Below are 20,700 nucleotides of genomic sequence, written 5' to 3' on the forward strand. Positions count from 1 at the left end.
TGTTTATGTAACATCTTTAGCTTTGTTTTTCTTGTTTTGAAGGGTCCTGTTTTTATCTCTTTTATTACTTATATGGCCTTGTGCAAAAAGCCAACATCAAGAGAGCTGTGGACTCACTGTGTCCAAATAAAGATTACAGAATATACTGTGGCTGCAAGTCTACTGAAGATAATGTATTTCTGTTCACTTCAGGTCCTTGCTGAGGAATGTCGGGAGGCAGGCGGATTTCTGGGTGTCAGTCCTTTGTTCCAGGTGTCAGAAAACAGACAGAAACTGCACCACTTCATCTCACAGTATCTCTACAATTAATGTTTACCTGAGCAGTGTGACACAGTTTTGTTGTAGAGTGTGACCTCATCCCCTTTTCGTGTCACACGAACTTATGTTCGTTGTTAAAAAAGACACATGCTGAGCCGGGACTCCTGTGCCTTTAGGTTAATTGCATTTTGATTTTTCAGTGCTGAGACATTGATTTTAAGTTTATCTTTACTAATAGCATTAGCATAAAGCTGCAGGAGACGAGGATTATGAAGTCCCTGTAATCAGTTGTGAGGTTTCACTTTTCTGAAGACGCTGTTCGGTGTCAATTGAGTTTGAACCATGTTTGTGTTGTAATGAAGGCGTCAGAAGTCATATATCTCAAGTTAATTAGTCATAATGACAATAAACATATGTTTCTATTTAATCATCAATTCAGTGCACACAATTAGTTTTATGTGCACAAATTAAAACCTTTACAGGTGTGTACTTTTCATTTCATTTCTAGATATAATTTCCTCCAAACAACTTGTAATTCTTGGTCGCTCACCTCCTGAATGTAGATCTTCCTGTGCTGACTCAGACCTCAGGAGAGTCTGTTTAACGTCGACCTTTTGACAGAGAGACGCTGAGACAAATCAATTCCTCACTTTGAACGGGACAAAGAGATTTTTCTTGGAGTCGTTAATATTCTTGAGTTTACAGCTGACTGTACAGCCAAGAGTCAGAGCACCTGTTCTCTCTTCCTAAATCAAGCAGAAACCAAAGCAGCAATAGATAAGCTCTGACTGTGAAACTCGACTGCCACCCAGTGTTCAACTGAGGAAAATAACATGAGAGCCTTGGTACTTCTCATCCGCTGTAACTGACTCCCAAATCTACATACAACTTACTGTTCTATGCAGGTTTTGAGCATTTGCACTAGAAAAAATTACACATAATCATTCTCGAGAGATGATTAAATATAATTTTTGACTGTGCTGCAGGGGAAGTGTCTTTATGGTTTGTAAAAAAAGTAAAGTTTGGTGATCACTCACATACACTCCTCTCAAAGGAAACAGAAGAGCTGCAAAAACTGAATGTTGTACGACACTGGGACACATGATAATGTAGAGCTTCTAAAACTACCGCTCTCTTTAACGTCCGTACACATCTGAGGAATCCAGTTGAAACATAAATACACTCCAAATCTACACCAAATCCTACTTTTATCAGGCTTCTAATGTTTATTTTTTGTGATGCAACTAAACTGCATCCCACTACACAGAGTTGTTTCTGATATTGTGTTTTATAGTGGTGTTGATCATACTCAACACCACTATACAACTGTTCCAGTAAAAACTTACAGTACAACATGTATATTTCATTTCTGACACAAGTGATAAGACTTTACATGATAGAAATTAGCTTCAAATTCAGATTTTCCCTTGAGTCTGTTTAATCGAGTAGGTTTGACACCTAGCTCCTCTTGTCCACATGCTAAAGTGTCCTTCAGCAGGATATGAAACCCCACATTTCTCCCAGTGTACAATCTATGTGCACAGAAAAATGTAAGCTGCTGTGGACACAATAATTTCCCAAATGAATATAATCATTTCACACATTATAATTCAAGTGGCTCAATGGTCAATCATAATTACTGTGTACAGCATGTCACTCTCATCACGCTGCTACTTCATTTAGTACTGCGAGTCTTCTCTTTTAATGAAAAAATTCAACTTCAGTGTTTTGTTTTTTTTATCTTATACAAAAATGACAAGCAGACACAGAAATCAAAGCCCAGATCGAAGAAATTATGAATTTTCTCCCAGGCAATGAATGAGACACATTTTGAAGGCCCGCTATTTTTTAATTAAATTCTCCCCATCAATGTTAGTTTGTTTTCTTTTTATGAGAAAGTTGTTTGATTCCTTTTAAGTTATGAAAAAAGCTGTATATACAATTTATCATCATGGGCAGTAAACATAATTAGAAATACTTTTATTTTGTTACATTTTACAGAGGCAGGAGCTTCACAGTTTGTGCAGTATAACATGAGTGGGTGGCTGCTGATAGAGGGTATTTTTACAGGCAGTGATGACTATAAAGGTCCAGCTGCAAACACCATGTTGACTCATGTAATTATACAGATTCATTCACTAACAAATAGTACGTTTCCCTCCCTCACAATTACTGTAGTATCACTAAAAAAATAAGCTGTCGTCATAGATTTTTTTTTTTACACATTTCCAGCTGGTTTTCGCACATTCTTTTAAAATTGTTAAAGGTTTTTGTGTGTGAAGTGAACAATTAGAAGTGCAGTACAGACGTTCCTTTGTGAAATGTGGGTGTTTTCACCAGTTTGTCTCCAGATTTATACCACTTTGTTGATTATCGAGCCTAATTGGTCTATCTGGCACTCCACCACATCTCCTTTCTGTAACAAACAAAACAAAAACAACCAAAAAAACAGTTTAACACACAACTTTAGTCTTTTTATGTGCAGCAAATGAGCTCTTTTAGATGAAGAGAAAGTAAAGCTACAGTTACACATGCAAGAAAGTGAGCAAACTAGTTTTATCAATTTCACGCATGAAATCACCTTTAGAAACACAGGTGGCTTTCTGAACACACCCACACCCGGAGGAGTGCCCGTCAGGAACACATCTCCTGGAGTTAATGTCACAAACCTGACAGAAGAAGAAAAAAAAAAACAGTAAAAGGGCAGATTCACGAGCAGCAAAGAGCAAACTGTGTAGTGTAATGAACTAATGAGAAATCTTTCCTTATGGTCATGTGTTGTCATTTGAAGGTCCTGTGAAACGTGGCATGTACAGCCATTATTACAGAACACAGGTGTCGTCACCAGTAAGTTGGAAGATGGAGGGAGAGACATTTCTCAAATCAGATAAGAGAACGCTCCAGTTGATCAGGGGGCTTCAGGGCAAAAGGGTGTTGAAGTCTTAGCTGAAGCATGTAATTTTAGCTTTGAGTTGGAGATGACTGGAGGGCATTTGCTCGCACTGCACTCCTTTTTATAGCTTAATGTCTGACATGATTTGATTTGAATAATTTCTTAAATGGAAACTCTGCACTCTCAGCTCGAGTTGCCGAAGCAGAAAAACTTAAAAGTTCATTGCATTTATTATGTAAATCTACAATAAAACCACACAATGTAAATTCTCGTGCACAGAAGCAGTCATCACGAGAAGTCAGTGGACTTACTTTGAAACCCAGGTGACCAGCTCTGCTGTCTTAAAGATCATCTGATCTGTGTTGCTGCTCTGGACTGTTTCTCCATTAACGAGGCAGCGAATGCCCAAGTTGTGAGGATCTAGAACAAAAACAGCAGAGTGGATATCTTGCTTGCTGTTGGTGACTTTAGACTTAAAGACTTTAGTACATGATGATGTGCCAAGAAGGTGCATGGACGTATGTTCCCATAAAAAAAAAAAACTATGAGGATACAAAGAAAAATGTCTTTAAATATCAATACACAGACAACCACCCTCTGCTGAATCGGCAGTAGAAGCCGGAAGGTTGCAGTTATTCTGATAATAAAGAATAAATGTATCACAATATGTAAAGACAAACCAATAGTGGCATTCTGAGGCTCATACTGGTACATATGTTTAAAAATAATTTTTTAAACAAATGTGTTGCTCTGTTACATACAAAGTGGAATATTCCAGTGTAAAAACTAAGTTGTCAGTGTCCTAGTGTAAAATATTTGTACCGCAGTTTCTTTTGTGTATTTGCAGTAACCTCATCTCCGTCAATATTTATTCTTCTGGCTCCTTTATGATTTGTTTGATCTTAATCTCCTGTCAACATGCACATTCTTGTATTTTGACCCATCTCCCCCAGCATCACCTTAAATATGATAAGCCACGTTCATAAAGAGAGTTTTTCACCTCAGAAATTCATTTTCACTAACATTTACCATTATTATATAGTTGCGGCAGCCCTACTGCTCCGCTCGGCCAAAGAAACCTCACTTCTAACATAATTGCAGCTTGTTAACTCAGTGATGCTGCTGACGTACAAATCACAGATAATTGCGTGATTCACCAAATTGTCTTTAATTCCCTCTTTCTGTGTCGCGCTCCCCGCTGTGGTTGCTTGCTCCCTCTCACCTTTCACAGCGTCGGTGGTTACTAAGGCAGGGCCGAGAGGGCAGAAGCTGTCAAATGTTTTTCCCAGCAGCCACTGCTTCCCGTTGCGTTTCATCTGCCAGTCACGCGCACTGACGTCATTGGCCACAGTGAACCCGGCCACGTAAGAGAGAGCGTCTTCCTCCTGAACAACAGGAACGAGAGTGTGACTTGATGCTTCACCGAAGTGTCATGACCATCAGAGGTGATGCTCACCTTGATGTGTTTTCCTCTTCGTCCAATGACAAAGGCCAGCTCCACCTCCCAGTCCACCTCCTTCAGTCAGACAAAAGACGAAGCAAATGCAAAATCACAAAGCACCAGTGTCCAGATCTTAGCAGCTTTTTAGTCTGTGGTGTTTTCACAAAACAACCTTAACCTTTATTTCAAGACCAGTTAGAATTACTACCTGGTGGGTGTATGGCTCCACCAAGCACCAACCAGTCAATGTGTGTACAGACTCATTTTTAATCGGTTCGACCAACAAAATCGAATCAGTTCATCTGTGAGTCCCATTCAACATTTGTGCTTAATTGGAAGAAATTCCTTAAGACGTTTGTGAGATCACTTTCGCAGATGGAAAACCTAAAAACGTCTGGCCCATGGCTGCCGCTGGGGCAGGGGCATCAAATTAAAATACTGGTGACGGGTGAAACAACACTAATTTCCTCTCTAGTACTGAAATCTACACTAAATGATCTGTTTGCTTCTTTATTCCTTTAAGTCTGAATTACCCACAGTGTACCAAATTATTTTCATTTCTCAGTTACTCAGATTTAATTCACTGAGTTTGTTAACATGTTGGAACTAGGTGGGACCAGTTATTTAACAAAAGAACATTATAAAATTAACACCTAATCAAAGCCTAAGATTTGGAAAAAGTAATTTATGCTGCAAGCAGCGACATCCCATAATGTTGCACAGAAGCAAAATTAGTTCTCATGTTTGAAGAGTGTCTTAAAACACTTTTTCAGTTTTAGAAAATCTAAAATTGTAAACATGATGCCTCTTACTAATGTTTGCTAGCTTTCTCTCACCTGGCTCTCTGAGGGCAGAGTAATATCATCGTACGGTCCAGTGATGGCGTTGGGAAACTTGCTAAAAATGATTGGTTCTTTTGGGATCGGGGCGTTCTGCTCCAGGCAGTGATCACGGTAGTTCATACCGACACACACCACCTTCTCTGGGGACAACACAGGAGACAGCAGCTGGATGTGTGATCGCTCCACTACACACTGACCAGACGCCAAGGCTCTGAAGAGGAAGAGAGAAAAAAGAAAGAACATCATGTCTGGGACAAAACTGATTGAAGAAGAACATAATTCAGTCTATTTAAGAAGATGTTTCACAAAGAAGAAGATGATGATGATGATGATGATGATTTGTCAAGAACAGGAAATTGGTAGACTGATTTAAGAAGTGTCAGTTTAGGAACATGGTAATGTTTTACTAGGAGCATGATTAATTATATCAGATAATTAAACAAGAATATGCTGATTTTTAAAGGCGTGGATTTAAAATCAAAAGATAATTATTTAAATAGAGGACTGAGATGTGTTAAGTAGAACAAAAATAATTCAGAAAAGATGCTGGTGATTCAGGATGTGACATTTATTTTCAGATGATTTAAAAAGGTTATGGTACCTGAAATGATGTATTAAGATGATGGTGTTGAGGATGAAGAGGAAAACCAGGATTTAGAAGGTAAAACATAATGAGGAAGATGGCTATTTAGAATAAAACTACACATATTTTGTCCAAATTGTATAATTTCAATAATTAAGTTGTAATTAATGACTTTATTAATAACTAATTAATGACATACTGATACTTCTTTATTGGCCAAGAATAGTGCAGTAATTACCTGGGTCACCTGTTTATGAAAACCCTCCCTTGGCTCGGTTTGCTACAGGATCTTTGCACCAAAGCCCATTAATAACTACATTTGCAGACTTGACAGATGAAACATTAATTATTAATTAATTATTATAACATTTTAAAACTGCAGTTGACTGGCTGATCTTTGCTAATGTTTGATTGGAAATTGAGAAACTCGAGACTCTTTATTAACTGTTTAATTCATTAGTACTTACTAATGATTTACCAACATTAATAATAGCATTATTAATGAATTCAGGTCTTTAGTCAAACTTGAAAATGTAATTAAAAGCAGCTCTTATGTCCACATTTCATATTTACTGTATTGTTTTCTCAACAAACTATATACAGTATATCTGCTAATAACCACCAGCAGTCTGTAGCTATCAACTAAGTGGTTTAGAAATGGATTTTGGTCTCGGTGTCCTGCAGGCCTTTTTCTAGAGTCACAATCAAATAACCAAAGCAGTGTGGAGGATCTGCCACCTCAAATGAATTCTTAATGATTAATAACTGATTGATTTAGTAGCAGTAAATTACTTATTAAGCATCAAAAAAATCAATTAACGGCAGATTATAAAGGCTCTGTGACTGGTGCCTAAGTAAAAAAGTACTAATACTGCGCTAAGAACGATTTTTCTAGATTTGTTCCACCTGTGCCTCAGAAATAATATTTCTACAGAAATCTCTAACATTGAGGCCTTGATGCATTCAATTCCTGTGCAGACTGAAGGAGAGAAGAGTTTCACTGAAGGACTGACTTAATATGTTTAGTGTTTGGCACCTGCAAAGTAACCAGTAACTAGAACTGTGAAATGAATGTTGTTAGAAATTAGCAGAATATTTCTCTCTAAATTCCAGTGGAGTGAAAATAACATAAAATGGAAGTACTCTAGTGAAGTACAAGTACCTTAAAGTTGTGATTAAATACAGTACAGCCTAGTAATGTCTGACTGTGTGTTTGATACCTCTGGGCACTCTTTAGACCCTGGTCTCCCAGCTCCAGTAGCTCTCTCACTGTCGATGGCATCGAGGGGTCAAACGCCTTCAGGTCCACCACACCGAGGCCATCGCCCTGCTCCACACCCAGTCTGACATCTCTGTCCCCATGATGATGAAACTGCACCAGACGCATGGCTGCACCAGTCAGACCTCGTCTCTGTGGGTTTGCTGTTTGTCTGTGAGAGAGTAAACTCCTAAGGAAGCAAAATGAGCGACGAGGAAGTCGCATCTGAAGGCGACAGAGAAGACGGTGACAGACAGAGGAGAAGGTAGAAATCAAACGAGCTTTATTCTGATGCTTCCTATGAGAGATTAAATAGACTCTGGCACTTACAGGTGCAATAAAACCTTAATTGTTTAATCATATCAGACTATTTTGTCCCAAATCCAGAGACACTAAATTTAAAACTGAAGAAATTAAACAAAGCCGGACACTTTCACATCTAAAAGTCACTTCAGTCGTTTTATTAAGACGATTACACTGACTCTGCTTTGAATAATGAAATGTGTCTTGTGTTTTTTGATTCCATGAAGAAGCCTTTTACTATAATCTTGATTCTTTTTAAAGTGTGACCTGAAAACAGGACACACAGTGAAGTTGAATATAAATTAAACATGACATTACATGTCTTTAGATCATATCTGAGCATTTCTTTACACATGGGAAGATGGAAAAAACATAATTATATTCCTATTTAAAAAAAAACTTGTCTCAGGACTGACTTGTTAACCTGTCACCTCTGATTTTTATAGTTAGAAGAAAAACTCATAAAATCACCGGTGAGAACTAAATTGGCAGAAAATGAAACGTCCTCAAACGGGTTTGTTGAGAAGTGATAATTATGCAAACGAAGCAAACAGTCATCTTTGCAATAAGCTTTGCATGTGCTTTAATTAGATAAAGCTGTAAATAAGTCACAAGCACAATAATAAAAAAGCACCAACAGCTGCAGCCGCTGCTGACTTTACGTACCTGCAGCTCGAGCTTTGCAAAATGTCTCTTATCTCAGATAAAATGCAACTTCAGCGACATGTGACCAAGTCATGAATCGCTGACTAACACGACCAAATGCGGCTTCTTTCTGCCCTTTGGACCGTTTCTGTTTCATACTCACCTCCACGGTTCTGTACACAAAACACTACTTTAAACAACTTCCGGGTTCACGGGGTCAACCACGTCAAAAGCGACAGAAGTGACTCATTCGTCAGTGTCGATGATTTTGTTGTATTATGTACAACTACACATCATATTTTATCATATTTATATCATACTTAATGCTGCTTTTAAGATTTGAAATAGGTTGAAAACTACAATTCCCGACTACATCCGCAAACACACCTTCAGGTGCAGTGGGAATCTTGTAAACTCACCGATACGTCTGACACAAAGAAGGACGTCAGATATGTGTCTTAAATAAGTTTCAGAAGTCTTCAATTATTTTGTTTTACATTATCAATGTTAACGCATTTATCTTCCACCTTCAGTCACTATTTGAGACCAAACACCTTCGAATAAAGGTGTACTTTTACGGTGAAGATGTTTATAAATTCGAGCTTTGAAAGGCCCGTGAAGGCAGCGCGTCTGCAACTTACGGTATCATGTGATCCACCGGAGAAGTGTGCAGCGAAGGATCCGCTACCACCGGTGATCATCGTCTCTTTCTCCCTGAAGACGACGGAGGAGGAGGACCAACATGTGCACCAGGTGAGACTAAAACACCTGTTTTCACTGTAAACGCCTCAGTTTCGATCTGGTTCAGCTGTTTTCTAACGTGAACTTTAACCCTGAAGAAAATCAGTGAAGGGAACTCATTGTTTCTTTTGTTTAATTTAATTGTTTCCACCACTGCTGTGATATAATACCGTGTTTTGTTCAGCTGGTGTAATTTACATGTTGCTAAATGTTTCATTTGTCATTTCATTCACAGCTGAAAGAGGAAATATGAGATTCAATTGTTGCAGAGCAGTCAGATTGGTTTCCTGCCAAAAGGCCCACTCAGTCATTTCTGCTTAGATTTTCCTTTCAGTCTCTCCTTTGGTCTGGGCAGATGTCATATCATGCCTAAAATGTAGGACATTGACTTAAAAGCAAATGTCTGCTCTGGCCTGGGGAAGTCATTCCCTGTCACTTTAAATGACTTGAACCTTAGAGAAAAACATAGAAGTATAGTACAAACAATAAGTGTTATTATGACATGCAGACAGTTCGGGGTGAGTCAGTAATCTGCCCTTAATCTTCTAATAAATTGTGGATTCAGGTTTCGTGCACACAGTCAAACTGAAACTGAAATGAAGTAGTGAGTGACTTCTAGTAACCACAAAATAAGCTATGGTGCATACATTCACAACCAGAGGGAGGAACGTAAACCTCATGATCTGTGTGCCTGTAAATATCTGAAAACCTGAAGCAATCTACATGGAGAGCAGAAGAAAGAATTGAAAGAGTCTTGGCTGCAGAAAACAAGCTGCGCCATCTGCCAAAGGTCCAGTTAATAAGTTGCAAGTTTGCACAAACTACAATTATTGTGTAATTTATTAATTTTTTTAAGTTCATGAATTAAAAAGTAACAGGAACAAAGTTTTTCTTTTTGCTCTCGGAAATCAACAAAATATAGATTTTGCCCCAGAGAACTATGCACTGTAATTTCTGCATAACGTTGTCATCCACTGGAAACTGAAGTGTTTTGTCCCTGTGAAGTGCACACTTGGCACAAAGTCTTGATTTTACTGAAGTGAGATGAAACACACTGTCAACAACTGATCTCAAAGGTCTGACAGGTCTTCACAGTTAGAGCCATTCTGTTATCACTGCATTGTAAAAACTGACAGGTCTGATTGCATCACACAGTCTATGATAACTTATTCATGTCACTTAGTGCTGACGATGAGTTTACTGCAAGAGGAACTAACCTGTTTGTGTGTTTCTCTCTCCAGTGTCCAGCCTGTGGAGTGGACCACCGACCTCAAAAACCAGAAGTGAGTCTCAGGAGAACTGCTGCATTTCCTCTCTAGCTGAGTGTTTGTGCATCTGAACAGTTGTGTGAGATGATTTCATTGTGTTGTTTCTAGTTTTGATGGCATCGTCTTAGTGACTCAGAGCTATGAAACGCTGCCTTCAGAACTCGAGTGTCTGAAAGCTCCTCTGCAGGACTACAGCTCGGTAAGTGGGGGCTCCTCTGCCACCTGTAGCCAAAACCAACACCTACATTAAACTGACACGGAGCGCGCTGCTAGTCAAATGAAACGAAATGTGCAAAAAATTACAATGGGCTGACGTGCATCCAACAAACCAAACACAGATTACAGTGTTTCACTTACTAGGATGAAGGAGATAGTAGTGTACACTGTGACATAGAACTAGAAAGAAACAACATGTGTTGGGATTATTTCCCAACACGTTTCAGTTTGGATATGGTTGATTTATATATCTCTTTGTTTAGTTTTACAGTGTTTTCATTTAGGGGATAAATAAACAGCCTGAATTAGCAACTCTCGTCTCTAATTGCTGCCAAACTGGACACCGACATGCAGGGAGGGCAGAGTTTGCAAAATAGCAAAGAGAATTAAAAGAAAGAAATGCTTACTTTCAATACATTTTGTTAGTTGATCATTTCAGGAGGTAAATCCCCCTAAAAAAGGGTCCAGAACGGCCCCTGGTGATGTTTCTATCTCTAAATTTTATTAGAAAATGTAAAGAAAGTGAACAACGGCTGTAAATGTTCTGTCAATTGTAGCTAGTTGTTACTATTAAAGTTCTTTGAATCTTAAATCATTTTTTTGCCTCATTACAGCTCCTCTCGGTTCAAAACTACAACCAGAATCTGGAACCACAGCAGCACACATACACAATAACAAACAAATAATTAAAAAAAAAGAAAATACTGCTTCTACTACTAGCACTAGTACTACTTGGACTGCAACCAGACAGACCGCGAAGATAACACTCTCAAGTCCTTTTTTTTTTTTCTAGATGTCAGAACAAGAGTTGTTATAATAAATAATGTGTTTTCCCTGTGGTGTTATTTAACCTCTAGGTGGACAGCGGTCTTGGGGAGGAGGTGGTAGTTCTCAAGGTCCCTGGTCTCCCTGGTAACCGCCTGGTGTTTGCCTCCACCGGCCCTGTAAACCGTGACTACGATGATGCGAGACGCTTCAGTGATGCAGCCGTTTCCGGCATCAAACGGTGAGTTGCTGTCTCTTGTTGCTGCTTCACCTCCAGTTCTCTGTGCTCTCTCTGACCTGTGTGTCATTGCAGGGCCCTGAAAGCCGGCATGCAGCGCCCCCTCCTGGTTTGCCCTGCACACAAGGAGTATAAGAACAGCCCACTAGTGGCTGCACTTGGAGCTCTTCATACTCTCTACGTGGTAAGAAAAACCTCAACAACTCGTACAGGGTTTAAAGTGTGGAGGGAGGCTCAAACAGCATGAGCGGGAACATCATCTATAGTGTAATAGATCGTTTTCTATAAAGGTCTTATTTAAATCAAACGAGCCTGTAGTTACAAACCTGTTGACTTTTTAGCTTCTTGGCCAAGCTGTTCTGTCAAATATGAGATGGCACGAGCTACGTCATACATGCAAACCTAATCAGAGACCAACCCGAAATAATATGTACCATATGTAATATGTTAAATCTGAAGCTACTGTACAGAGCTTTAACTAAATCAAAACACAACCTATTCCAGACTGTTTATATTCTCTCTTCTCTCTAAAGCCCCTGGAAGTGAGGGAGGGAAATGTAAAACCTACCAACTACAAGGTGTGTGTTCTGGGGCTGTGGGCTCCACAGGATGCTCAGGGAAGGAGACTGGTCGAGCTGGCTGAGGCCCTGGAGAGTGGGAGGTGAGTTAAAACACGCTTATTCCCTGCTCAGGTTTCATCACATAGTGTCAATCACTCGCTCACTAGTCCCGTCCTGTTTCCTCAGACTGGCCTACCGTGATATCGGTGGCTCAGACCCCGAGCGAATGGCTGCTCCTCGAGTGGCTGAGTACGTCCAGGAGCTCTTTAAAGACAGCCCTGTGAAGGTAGTGAGACATATTAGATCCTATGTGCTGATAAATCCACGTGATCCTGTTTTTATTGTCACAGTTCAGAACAGTCATTTGGTTCTTTAATAGAACTTTAAGTCTCTTTTTTGTCTGTTTTCCTCCAGGTTGAAGTGGTGAGTGACCTGAAGGTTTTGGAGAAAGAGTATCCCTGCCTGGCTGCCGTCAATCGCTGTGCCAACGGTAGGACAAAACATTTATTTCTGTCACTTATTAACATGATCCTGGATAGAAATTCAACACTGAAATGTTAATTTTTAAAAGATGATGATTGAATATTTAATAAGTAGTTCGCTCTTCTTACAGCTGTGCCTCGTCACCAGGCCAGAGTCATCAAGCTGCAGTACTGCGGAGATGGACCGATCCAAAAGACGCTCATGTTGGTGGGAAAGGTGAGTGAGGAATGTCAGACTGCAGCCATCAAAGTAGTTTGTACTCTGAGATCTAAATAAAAAACACTGAATGACTAATATTCTCTAAACAACATCACAGCAAACATCAGTTATGGGGAAAATTTGTGAAATAATGCATGATATCTAGAAGTGATTCTGATACAGTTTTTAAAAAGCTCTAAAACTAATAAAATCCTGTCTAGGACTGACTACTTTTGGTTCTTGCTCTGCATTTCCAGGGTATCACCTATGACACGGGTGGAGCTGACATCAAGGCTGGTGGAATCATGGCTGGGATGCACAGGGACAAGTGTGGAGCTGCTGCCGTCGCTGGCTTCTTCCAGGTGAATGAGCCTTTGTAACACAGTAACATCACAGCACAACACTTCAGGACTGTGATGTGCTGTGTTATGTCCTTAGAACATCTCAGTAAGAATAGATGATCTGAACAGGAACTCTAACAGCCTGTTCGATGTCCCTGTTGTTATCTAGATCTTAGCCAAGTTGAAGCCAAAACATCTGAAGGTTGTTGGCTCGATGTCCATGGTGAGGAACAGTGTTGGTTCAGGTCAGTTCAGTCCACATTCTCTATTTTACTTCTCTCCGTATAATCAGTGTACAGCTCCGTCTCTCAGGTCACTGCGTCTTTATGAATTTTCTCAGACTGCTATGTCGCCGACGAGCTGCTGGTTTCCCGTGCGGGTCGCAGGGTGAGAGTGGGAAACACTGATGCAGAGGGTCGTATGGTGATGGTTGACCTACTCTGTGAGATGAAGGAGAAGGTCAGAGCATCCTTTTATTCATAGATTTAAAGTTCTTTGCCATGCTTCCTCTTTTTTCTTTATTTTTATGTTTTATTTAGAACCATGTACAGCAGCTAAACATCTAACTTTATGTTACATGACATATATAGCACATATGAACTTAAACAGATATTAACATGCTCATACAAATGGGGTAAATAGAAAGTTAAACAATTCACATTTTAAAAAAATTACAAAAATTAAAACTTTATAATCCAAAAATGTCACTTTTTATGACAGCAGTCAATCTGTCTTTTAATACTAGTATAGATGTACTGCACAGCCACATCACTAACATTTCCCTCCTGTGCACATTTTGGCACATTTAGGATTCATCCCGCCTCCAAGATGGTGGATAATCTGTTTCTGAGTCTGAGTCTTTTCTATTAAATAGAAATCTCCTTTAAAAATGACCCCGTTTCCACGTAGAGACTGAGAATTGATTCCTTCTCATTGTGTCCCCTGTGTCTGCAGGCCGTAGGTGCGACATCTCCTGAGCTGTTTACCATCGCAACTCTGACTGGTCACGCAATCAGGGCCATGGGACCCAACTACTCTGTGAGTGCTGTCGAAACACAGACAACACTACGACCTTCTCACACATGTTGATATTTTAGTATAAAAATAATTAATAATAATTCACTGCTGCACAAATCTTTTCTGAATAATAATTTTCATTGTAGATCATCATGGATAACGGACCAGCTCATCGTAACGGGAATGCTGCCAAGTGGCAGAAAGGTGAGAAAGTTGATCACAACTGAGAATCTTGTGATGGAAACTTAAAAGATCCAGAAGCTAATAAGAATTATTCTGTCATCGTCTATCGAATATATCACAGTTCAGCATTCATTTGTCATAGAAACAAATAATTAAATCCATTAATTTGTGATGCAGATTATTGTGATGTTGTGATCAAGATTAGTGTTCATCGATTATTGAGACTGATTGATTGAGGCCTGTTCTGTCTCATGCAGCTGGAGAGGTGTTGGGCGACGTGTTCGAGGTGTCCACAATCCGACGAGAGGACTACGACTTCCACAAGGGCAAGTCTGAGTACGAGGATATTCTCCAGTGCAACAACCTGCCGTCCTCTGCTACGCCTCGAGGACATCAGACCCCTGCCGCCTTCCTCATCATGGCGTCGGGCCTGGACAAGGTGACATACACGCTGCCATAATGAGTTATTATTTATCTGCATGTGTAAAAAAATCAAATCTGAAAGAAGTGCAGTGATTAATTTGTTATTTCATTCCTGGATTTCTCCCGCAGCATGGCGTCGACGCTGACACACCTCTGCCGTACTCCCATGTCGACATCGCCGGGTCCAGTGGTCCATTCCCTGGTGTTCCAACAGGAGCCCCCATCATCGCCATGGCAACCCACTACATCCTGCCTGATGGTCTCTAAACAAATATCGCCAGTACAAGATGACAGTCTTGATTTGTAACCATCCCAACATATAAATTTCTGTATTGAAATGTTTTTCATCTCTTTAAAACCTCAGATTGATTTTCAGTAAAATTCTTCCTTCCTCTCTTTTCTAAGATTCAGTGACATCTGTCATATCTGCACCAAGTGCCACACGACCCTGTTAAGTGGCCTCAGTCCGTATAAACTCAGGGGCTAAATGACAAATACCACACTTTTTTATGTGCATCTCTGTGCGTGTGTAACCAACTGAGGACATGGTTGTGTGATTAATGACTGTGTACTAGTTAAACCAAGTACTCGCTGATCAATAAACCAAATCAGAGCTCAGTGTGTTTTTATAAACTCATTACACAGGTTCACATGTCTAGTAGTATTTTTTAAAGTTAACTTTAGTCTCAAGTTAACAGGGGAGATGAAGCAGACTGGTAAAAAAAAAAAAGGGGACGTAGGGTTTACTTTATCCAACTGTAGTTAAAGTTTAAAGGCTTTATTTTAAAATTGGGGGTGTTTTCAAGTACTGTAGTTAGTAATCCTTAGGGATCCATAAATAGATCAATCATATTGACTAATTTATTAATTATAAAAGAATTATTATCAGACGTACTGACAGGTTATATACAGAACTTTATATACTGTTTTCGTTCTACTACTATATACTTTTCACTACTATGTGTATTTATCTGAGGGGCCCCTCATCCCTCCATCACCTCACTGTCCTCTCCAATATGGCTGACATCTGCGTCCACGCGTTTCAGCGCGACACGGAAATGACGTCAGACGCCGAGTCATTAAAACTTGACGTTAGCGCGCGCTTGCAGCTCAAACCTCCCGCTGCAGTGAGAGTGGTGTCGGCTGCTGCTGCTGCACTTGTCCCAGCAAACAACAAAGACTGAGCCTGAACAGGAGCTTTATCCTGCTATTTGGTGATACCTTCAAACTGCAGCCGCTCTTTGGACGGAGTAACGCCAAAGGCCACAGAAAAGAAAATCTGTTTTTGATAGTTACGCAGACGTAAAAGCTCCACAGCCACCATGTTTGAGGCTCGTCTCGTCCAGGGCTCCATCCTGAAGAAGGTGCTGGAGGCTCTGAAGGATCTGATCACAGAAGCCTGCTGGGACGTCAGCTCGTCCGGGATCTCCCTGCAGAGCATGGACTCCTCTCACGTCTCCCTGGTGCAGCTCACCCTGCGGCACGACGGCTTCGACTCGTACCGCTGCGACAGAAACCTCGCCATGGGAGTCAACCTCAGCAGGTGGATGAAACTTTTAGTTTTTCAGCCTGAAAACATTGATTCCTTGTTCATTTACACCTGCACGTTGCATGGTTAGGACTATTAGCAGAGCTGGGAAGGATCTGATCATGTAGCGTTACCGCTAGCAGTTAGCTAGTTTGACAGGATGATTTGCGAAAGTTAAACCGCTGCAAAAATCGACCAAAAATCCCTTAAGTTTGGTTCGTCTGAGCGGTGTTTATGTCCACTACCGAACACTATCGTTACACACGGTCAAACAGTAGTTTCAGCATCTCTTTGTCACTTTAAGTAGCTGCTCTGTGTCTGATATATGCAGCTTACAGAGCAGGTGGCCATCTTGGCGGAATAATGCCCGGGCATGTCTCTTCACTGCACTAAAGTTACAGTTCGGCTCGGTTAACTCTTCACTGTCAGCTTCCACATAGAATCGATCACACACTTTTTTATTTTAACATCGATTTATTGGCTTCACATTTTATTTTGTGTTAAATTTACACTTGGCGCAGTTTAATAGACCACTTCTACGTCCCGATTGCGTGGTGACGTCATTTGAGCGCCAAAGTTTCTGCCGGCCGGGTTGGCGGGAATTGTTGTTTAACCCGGGAACTTCCACTTCCGGTTGTGTCTCCCTGTCTTCGGTCTTTGTAACATCACACACGTTCACTAGATAATAAACAAACAAAAGACAGATTAAACCATCGTAAACTGGAGCTTCATCCATTTGTTTTATCTGCTAATCGTCTGATTATTTTGTCGTGACTGTTTTAAAAGATGCTAAAAATTCATCTGTTTACTATCATGTGCAACAAAATCATCAGATCTTCACTTTTCAGAAGATTAAATCATTTTGTCCTTTTTCTGAAAAATATAAAATATATTATAAATTATATAATAAAAACCTTCATCTTTGTAGATAACTTAATAAGTTGTAATCAGATTTTGCCCATATTAGAACTAAATGAACCAGTTAAATTTGAATCAGATCAATGATTAAGTCATTGATTTACATTGCAAAACCCAGGGTTTGCTTTGTAAATTGGAAGCTTTATTTTGGAGCTCATGTCTTTCACGTTTTTTGTCCTTTGTTTGTAACTGAATTTTAATTAGTTTCTTTTCTTTTGTCCAGTATGTCAAAAATCCTCAAGTGTGCGGGAAATGAGGACATCATCACCCTCAGAGCGGAAGATAATGCAGACACACTCGCCCTTGTGTTTGAGACTCTTAGTAAGTTGTTTTTTTTTTTTCTCTTTTAATTTTAGTTTTTTCAGCAGTGGAAGAAATCCCCATTGGTTTCTGTTTACCAATGTTTCTTCAGCATTGGTGTCTTATTTACAGCATCTATCTTTACTCTTACAGATCAGGAGAAAGTGTCAGACTATGAAATGAAACTGATGGACCTGGATGTGGAGCAGCTGGGTATTCCAGTAAGTAATCTTTTGTCTGTACTTTAGTTTCCAGCATGCTTTTCTTGCACATGTCTCCTGACCTTTCTCTAACTGCGTGTCCCTCCAGGAGCAGGAGTATAGCTGTGTGGTGAAGATGCCCTCTGGGGAGTTTGCTCGTATCTGCCGTGACCTGTCCCAGATTGGCGATGCTGTCATGATTTCCTGTGCCAAGGACGGAGTCAAGTTCTCCGCCTCAGGAGAGCTGGGCACTGGTAACGTCAAGCTGTCCCAGACCAGCAATGTGGACAAAGAGGACGAGGCGGTGAGTGTTTGTAGTGAAATGAGTTTAGAATAGGTTCCAGGTGAATACCACAGTTACACTGATATAAACCTGTGTAAACACACTGTAGTAGAGAACATAAAATAGAAACATGAGGTATGTAGGTTTTTTTCTGTTTGTTAGTTAACATTTGTGTTTAAGCTGCTGGTGAGACAGAACAACATAAAACTCAAAAATAGGTTTATTTGGTTAAAAGAATAATGAAATAATAGAGACTTGTGGCCCTAATATCATGTTACATTTCATTTTAGGTTACTATTGAGATGAATGAACCTGTACAGCTCATCTTTGCCCTCAACTACCTGAACTTCTTCACCAAGGCCACGCCACTGTCCAAAACAGTCACCCTCAGCATGTCAGCTGACATCCCCCTCGGTGAGTGACTCTGCACTAACTAGTGCAGACCTTTGTTGGATTCTCAGCATGTTTACAGAAGTTGTTCTGGCTCTAACTTTGATCTCTTCTGCAGTGGTGGAGTACAAGATTGCTGACATGGGACATGTCAAATATTACCTGGCACCGAAGATCGATGAAGAGGCTTCCTAAGTTGTTTACAACAGCCCAAAAAGGGAGAATAGAGAAAAGCAGGCGACTGGGACTGAGAGATTAAAGAGCTGAAGTGATCTCATGGTGGTTGATGACCACTTTGTCTGAAGTTTCTCCAACGAGATTCACAGCATGAGGTGAAATGTCAACTTTTAAAAACGGTCAGCCAAACGAATAATGCCATTTGTGTGATGTGATAAAGCAACAGTGCTTTGACTCTGTTCAGAGTGACTGGCTGTGCTCCAGACAGCCCCAGTGTAAAAGTTCAGCACTTGTTCACTTCACTTCTGTGTCTCTCTCTATTTTTGTCCATTTTGGGAAATCTATTCCAAGCATCCAATTACTTCTTGTAGATAACACATTTGTAAATACTTTCTGTGGTTTCGCACTGTCAAGTCAACCCCAAATGTTTTTGTATTCAATGATTCAGTCCAAAATAAATGATTCAACTTGTTTCAAAAACTTTTTTTTTTTTTTTTAGTTTTTGGACACATTGCGAGTTAGGACTGAGCCTGCAGGTCTTAATTAGAATTAGTTCATAAGTTTGAGTCTTTGAGTCTCGATTCTCAGCCACCTTTACTCCATTTCTCATCGCATGTAAATCCAGTATTATACTGTCTGTATAAGAAAATATAGTGCAGTATAAAAAACAATAAGTTTCCCCTGAAATGCAGTAGAATAGAGAATAAAGCACCGTTAAATGAGAACTTGTGTAAGTACAAGTGTGTCAAAATTGAACTTAACTGCAGTACCTGTTGGTAAATGGTAGGAGATGCCTGCAGCTGTTACCAGCTGTGGCCAGTAGGTGACGCTCTTTTGCTACTTTTGCTCATTCCTCTGTTGGAGAAAGTGAAGTTCTGTCACATCTCATGAGAAGTAATTTACTTAACACTTAGTAGATTCATCAAAAGGGCAAAGTTAATCAAATAAACATGTATGTGCATTTATTATGATCTCCAAGTTACTGAGCATTAAATAATCTCTTAAATTAGATGATCCAGAGTACCTCCATGACTTACTATCAAACTAATATTTGCTGTAGCCTCAATAGAGTCTTTAATTATTTGACCAAATTATAGGAATTGTGATTCAAAATTCTCTGAACACATTTACATCACAGGAGGAATCAGAGTTGGGCAGCGTCAGAGCCTCGGGTCCGTTTACATGTAGGTCAATGAGCAAACACAGTGAAACTCCTGAATATTCAAAATATACTTAATATGCAGCCAGAAATATTTGAGACACAAGTCGGTCTGCAGCTGGTTGTTTACTGTACTGTACTGAAGAGTCCGACAGTTTTAATCCTCTCAACCACATCTGGCTGCAGCTGTGAACTTGTACTGTACACAGAGAGCAGTGACATAACTAGAGACCAGCTGGTATTTTGTACATTAGACACAGTAGAATTTAACTCGAGTATTGTACTTTCCACTCCACTATGTTTCTACTAGTTATTTTATAATATGAATACAGATTAATAGTGTTACAAAACATACTTATGTGACAATACCTCCTCTTTTCTTTTTAATCATTTTACATTTTATCTGATCCCAGATCATCTAAATAACCAATCCGTTCAATCTCGACTCGAGAAAACACGTCTGCAGCCTGACAGAGAGGCGTCTATGGTCACTAGTTCTTAACGAAAGCCCACAGGCTCAAGTAAGCTGCGCTCCTCCAGGGCTGCAAAGAGCAAAGCAAACCACCAGTATCCTGCAGGAGATGCACCGCAACGAGTCCTAGCAGAACAAGTAATGCTTTCACCAGTAAGAGATAGGCCGTATGTCAGATCCTCTGCCTGTTTGAAAGTGAGACACAAGTCTGAGAATGTCCTCTATCCTCTGTGAGGAAGTGGAGGCTTTCATCACAGTCCAAGGTAGCACCAATAAAAACCTCCAGCTGGTATGAGACAACTCCGTTTGTAGTAGGTTGTAAGTCTCAGTTGACTCGTGAACTTTCTGTGGCACGATGCCACCAGTACAGGAAAATAGGCATCCTGCAAATCAAAGCCTGTGAACCAATTTCCCCTTTGATGAAGCTTGAAGAAGCTTCAGGAAGACGTTGTGTGATGTGCAGTGTTTATATTTACATTTAGTCATTTGGCAAAGGCAGGCTGTGGAGGTGTTGGTAAAGCCAGACCGGCAGTTCTCAGTCCTTATGCTAAACTAAACTAAGTAGCTTGTGTTAATAGCGATATCCAGGTATCTTCTCATGAACCTCCCAGTGTATT

The 20,700-nt window shown here is 40.1% G+C and overlaps 4 protein-coding genes across 8 annotated transcripts in view; 3 read left to right on the top strand and 1 right to left on the bottom strand.

The window, feature by feature from the left end:
• Positions 1-1,105, top strand: part of gpat2 (glycerol-3-phosphate acyltransferase 2, mitochondrial) — a 93,181-nt gene extending 92,076 nt beyond the window's left edge. For both annotated transcript variants that reach the window (XM_026342554.1, XM_026342555.1), the window contains one exon: positions 193-1,105. In XM_026342554.1, coding sequence (XP_026198339.1) covers positions 193-309 — 117 coding nt within the window. In that variant the 3' untranslated portion in view covers positions 310-1,105. The remainder of the gene's footprint in view (positions 1-192) is intronic.
• Positions 1,106-2,511: 1,406 nt separating this feature from the next.
• On the bottom strand, positions 2,512-8,463 carry fahd2a (fumarylacetoacetate hydrolase domain containing 2A). Of its 4 annotated transcripts, none has more exons than XM_026344163.1 (8): positions 8,245-8,463; positions 7,238-7,500; positions 5,429-5,645; positions 4,608-4,667; positions 4,374-4,536; positions 3,463-3,571; positions 2,840-2,927; positions 2,512-2,674 (listed from the first exon to the last, which is right to left on the bottom strand). In XM_026344163.1, exons 2-8 carry the CDS (start codon positions 7,498-7,500, stop codon positions 2,612-2,614), a joined length of 963 nt encoding a protein of 320 aa, XP_026199948.1. In that variant the 5' UTR covers positions 8,245-8,463; the 3' UTR covers positions 2,512-2,611. The 4 variants fall into 4 exon arrangements, with proteins under 4 accessions (XP_026199948.1, XP_026199950.1, XP_026199949.1 ...); XM_026344165.1 differs by having other exon boundaries at positions 7,238-7,447; positions 8,245-8,461; XM_026344164.1 differs by having other exon boundaries at positions 8,387-8,458.
• A 390-nt stretch (positions 8,464-8,853) lies between these two features.
• On the top strand, positions 8,854-15,274 carry zgc:152830 (leucyl aminopeptidase family protein). Its single transcript, XM_026344195.1, has 16 exons — positions 8,854-8,976; positions 10,206-10,247; positions 10,341-10,431; positions 11,306-11,454; positions 11,527-11,635; positions 11,985-12,112; positions 12,198-12,297; positions 12,426-12,501; positions 12,625-12,710; positions 12,950-13,054; positions 13,203-13,278; positions 13,374-13,492; positions 13,988-14,071; positions 14,197-14,254; positions 14,491-14,672; positions 14,786-15,274. The coding sequence occupies exons 1-16, from the start codon at positions 8,966-8,968 to the stop codon at positions 14,921-14,923; spliced, it is 1,554 nt and encodes a 517-aa protein (XP_026199980.1). The 5' UTR covers positions 8,854-8,965; the 3' UTR covers positions 14,924-15,274.
• A 483-nt stretch (positions 15,275-15,757) lies between these two features.
• Positions 15,758-18,932, top strand: pcna (proliferating cell nuclear antigen). Its single transcript, XM_026344363.1, has 6 exons — positions 15,758-16,199; positions 17,326-17,423; positions 17,556-17,623; positions 17,712-17,906; positions 18,176-18,299; positions 18,394-18,932. The coding sequence occupies exons 1-6, from the start codon at positions 15,979-15,981 to the stop codon at positions 18,468-18,470; spliced, it is 783 nt and encodes a 260-aa protein (XP_026200148.1). The 5' UTR covers positions 15,758-15,978; the 3' UTR covers positions 18,471-18,932.
• The last annotated feature ends 1,768 nt before the right edge of the window (positions 18,933-20,700 follow it).

The sequence above is a fragment of the Anabas testudineus genome, chromosome 9 (genome assembly GCF_900324465.2).
Source record: "Anabas testudineus chromosome 9, fAnaTes1.2, whole genome shotgun sequence".
NCBI classification, from domain to species: Eukaryota; Metazoa; Chordata; class Actinopteri; order Anabantiformes; family Anabantidae; genus Anabas; species Anabas testudineus.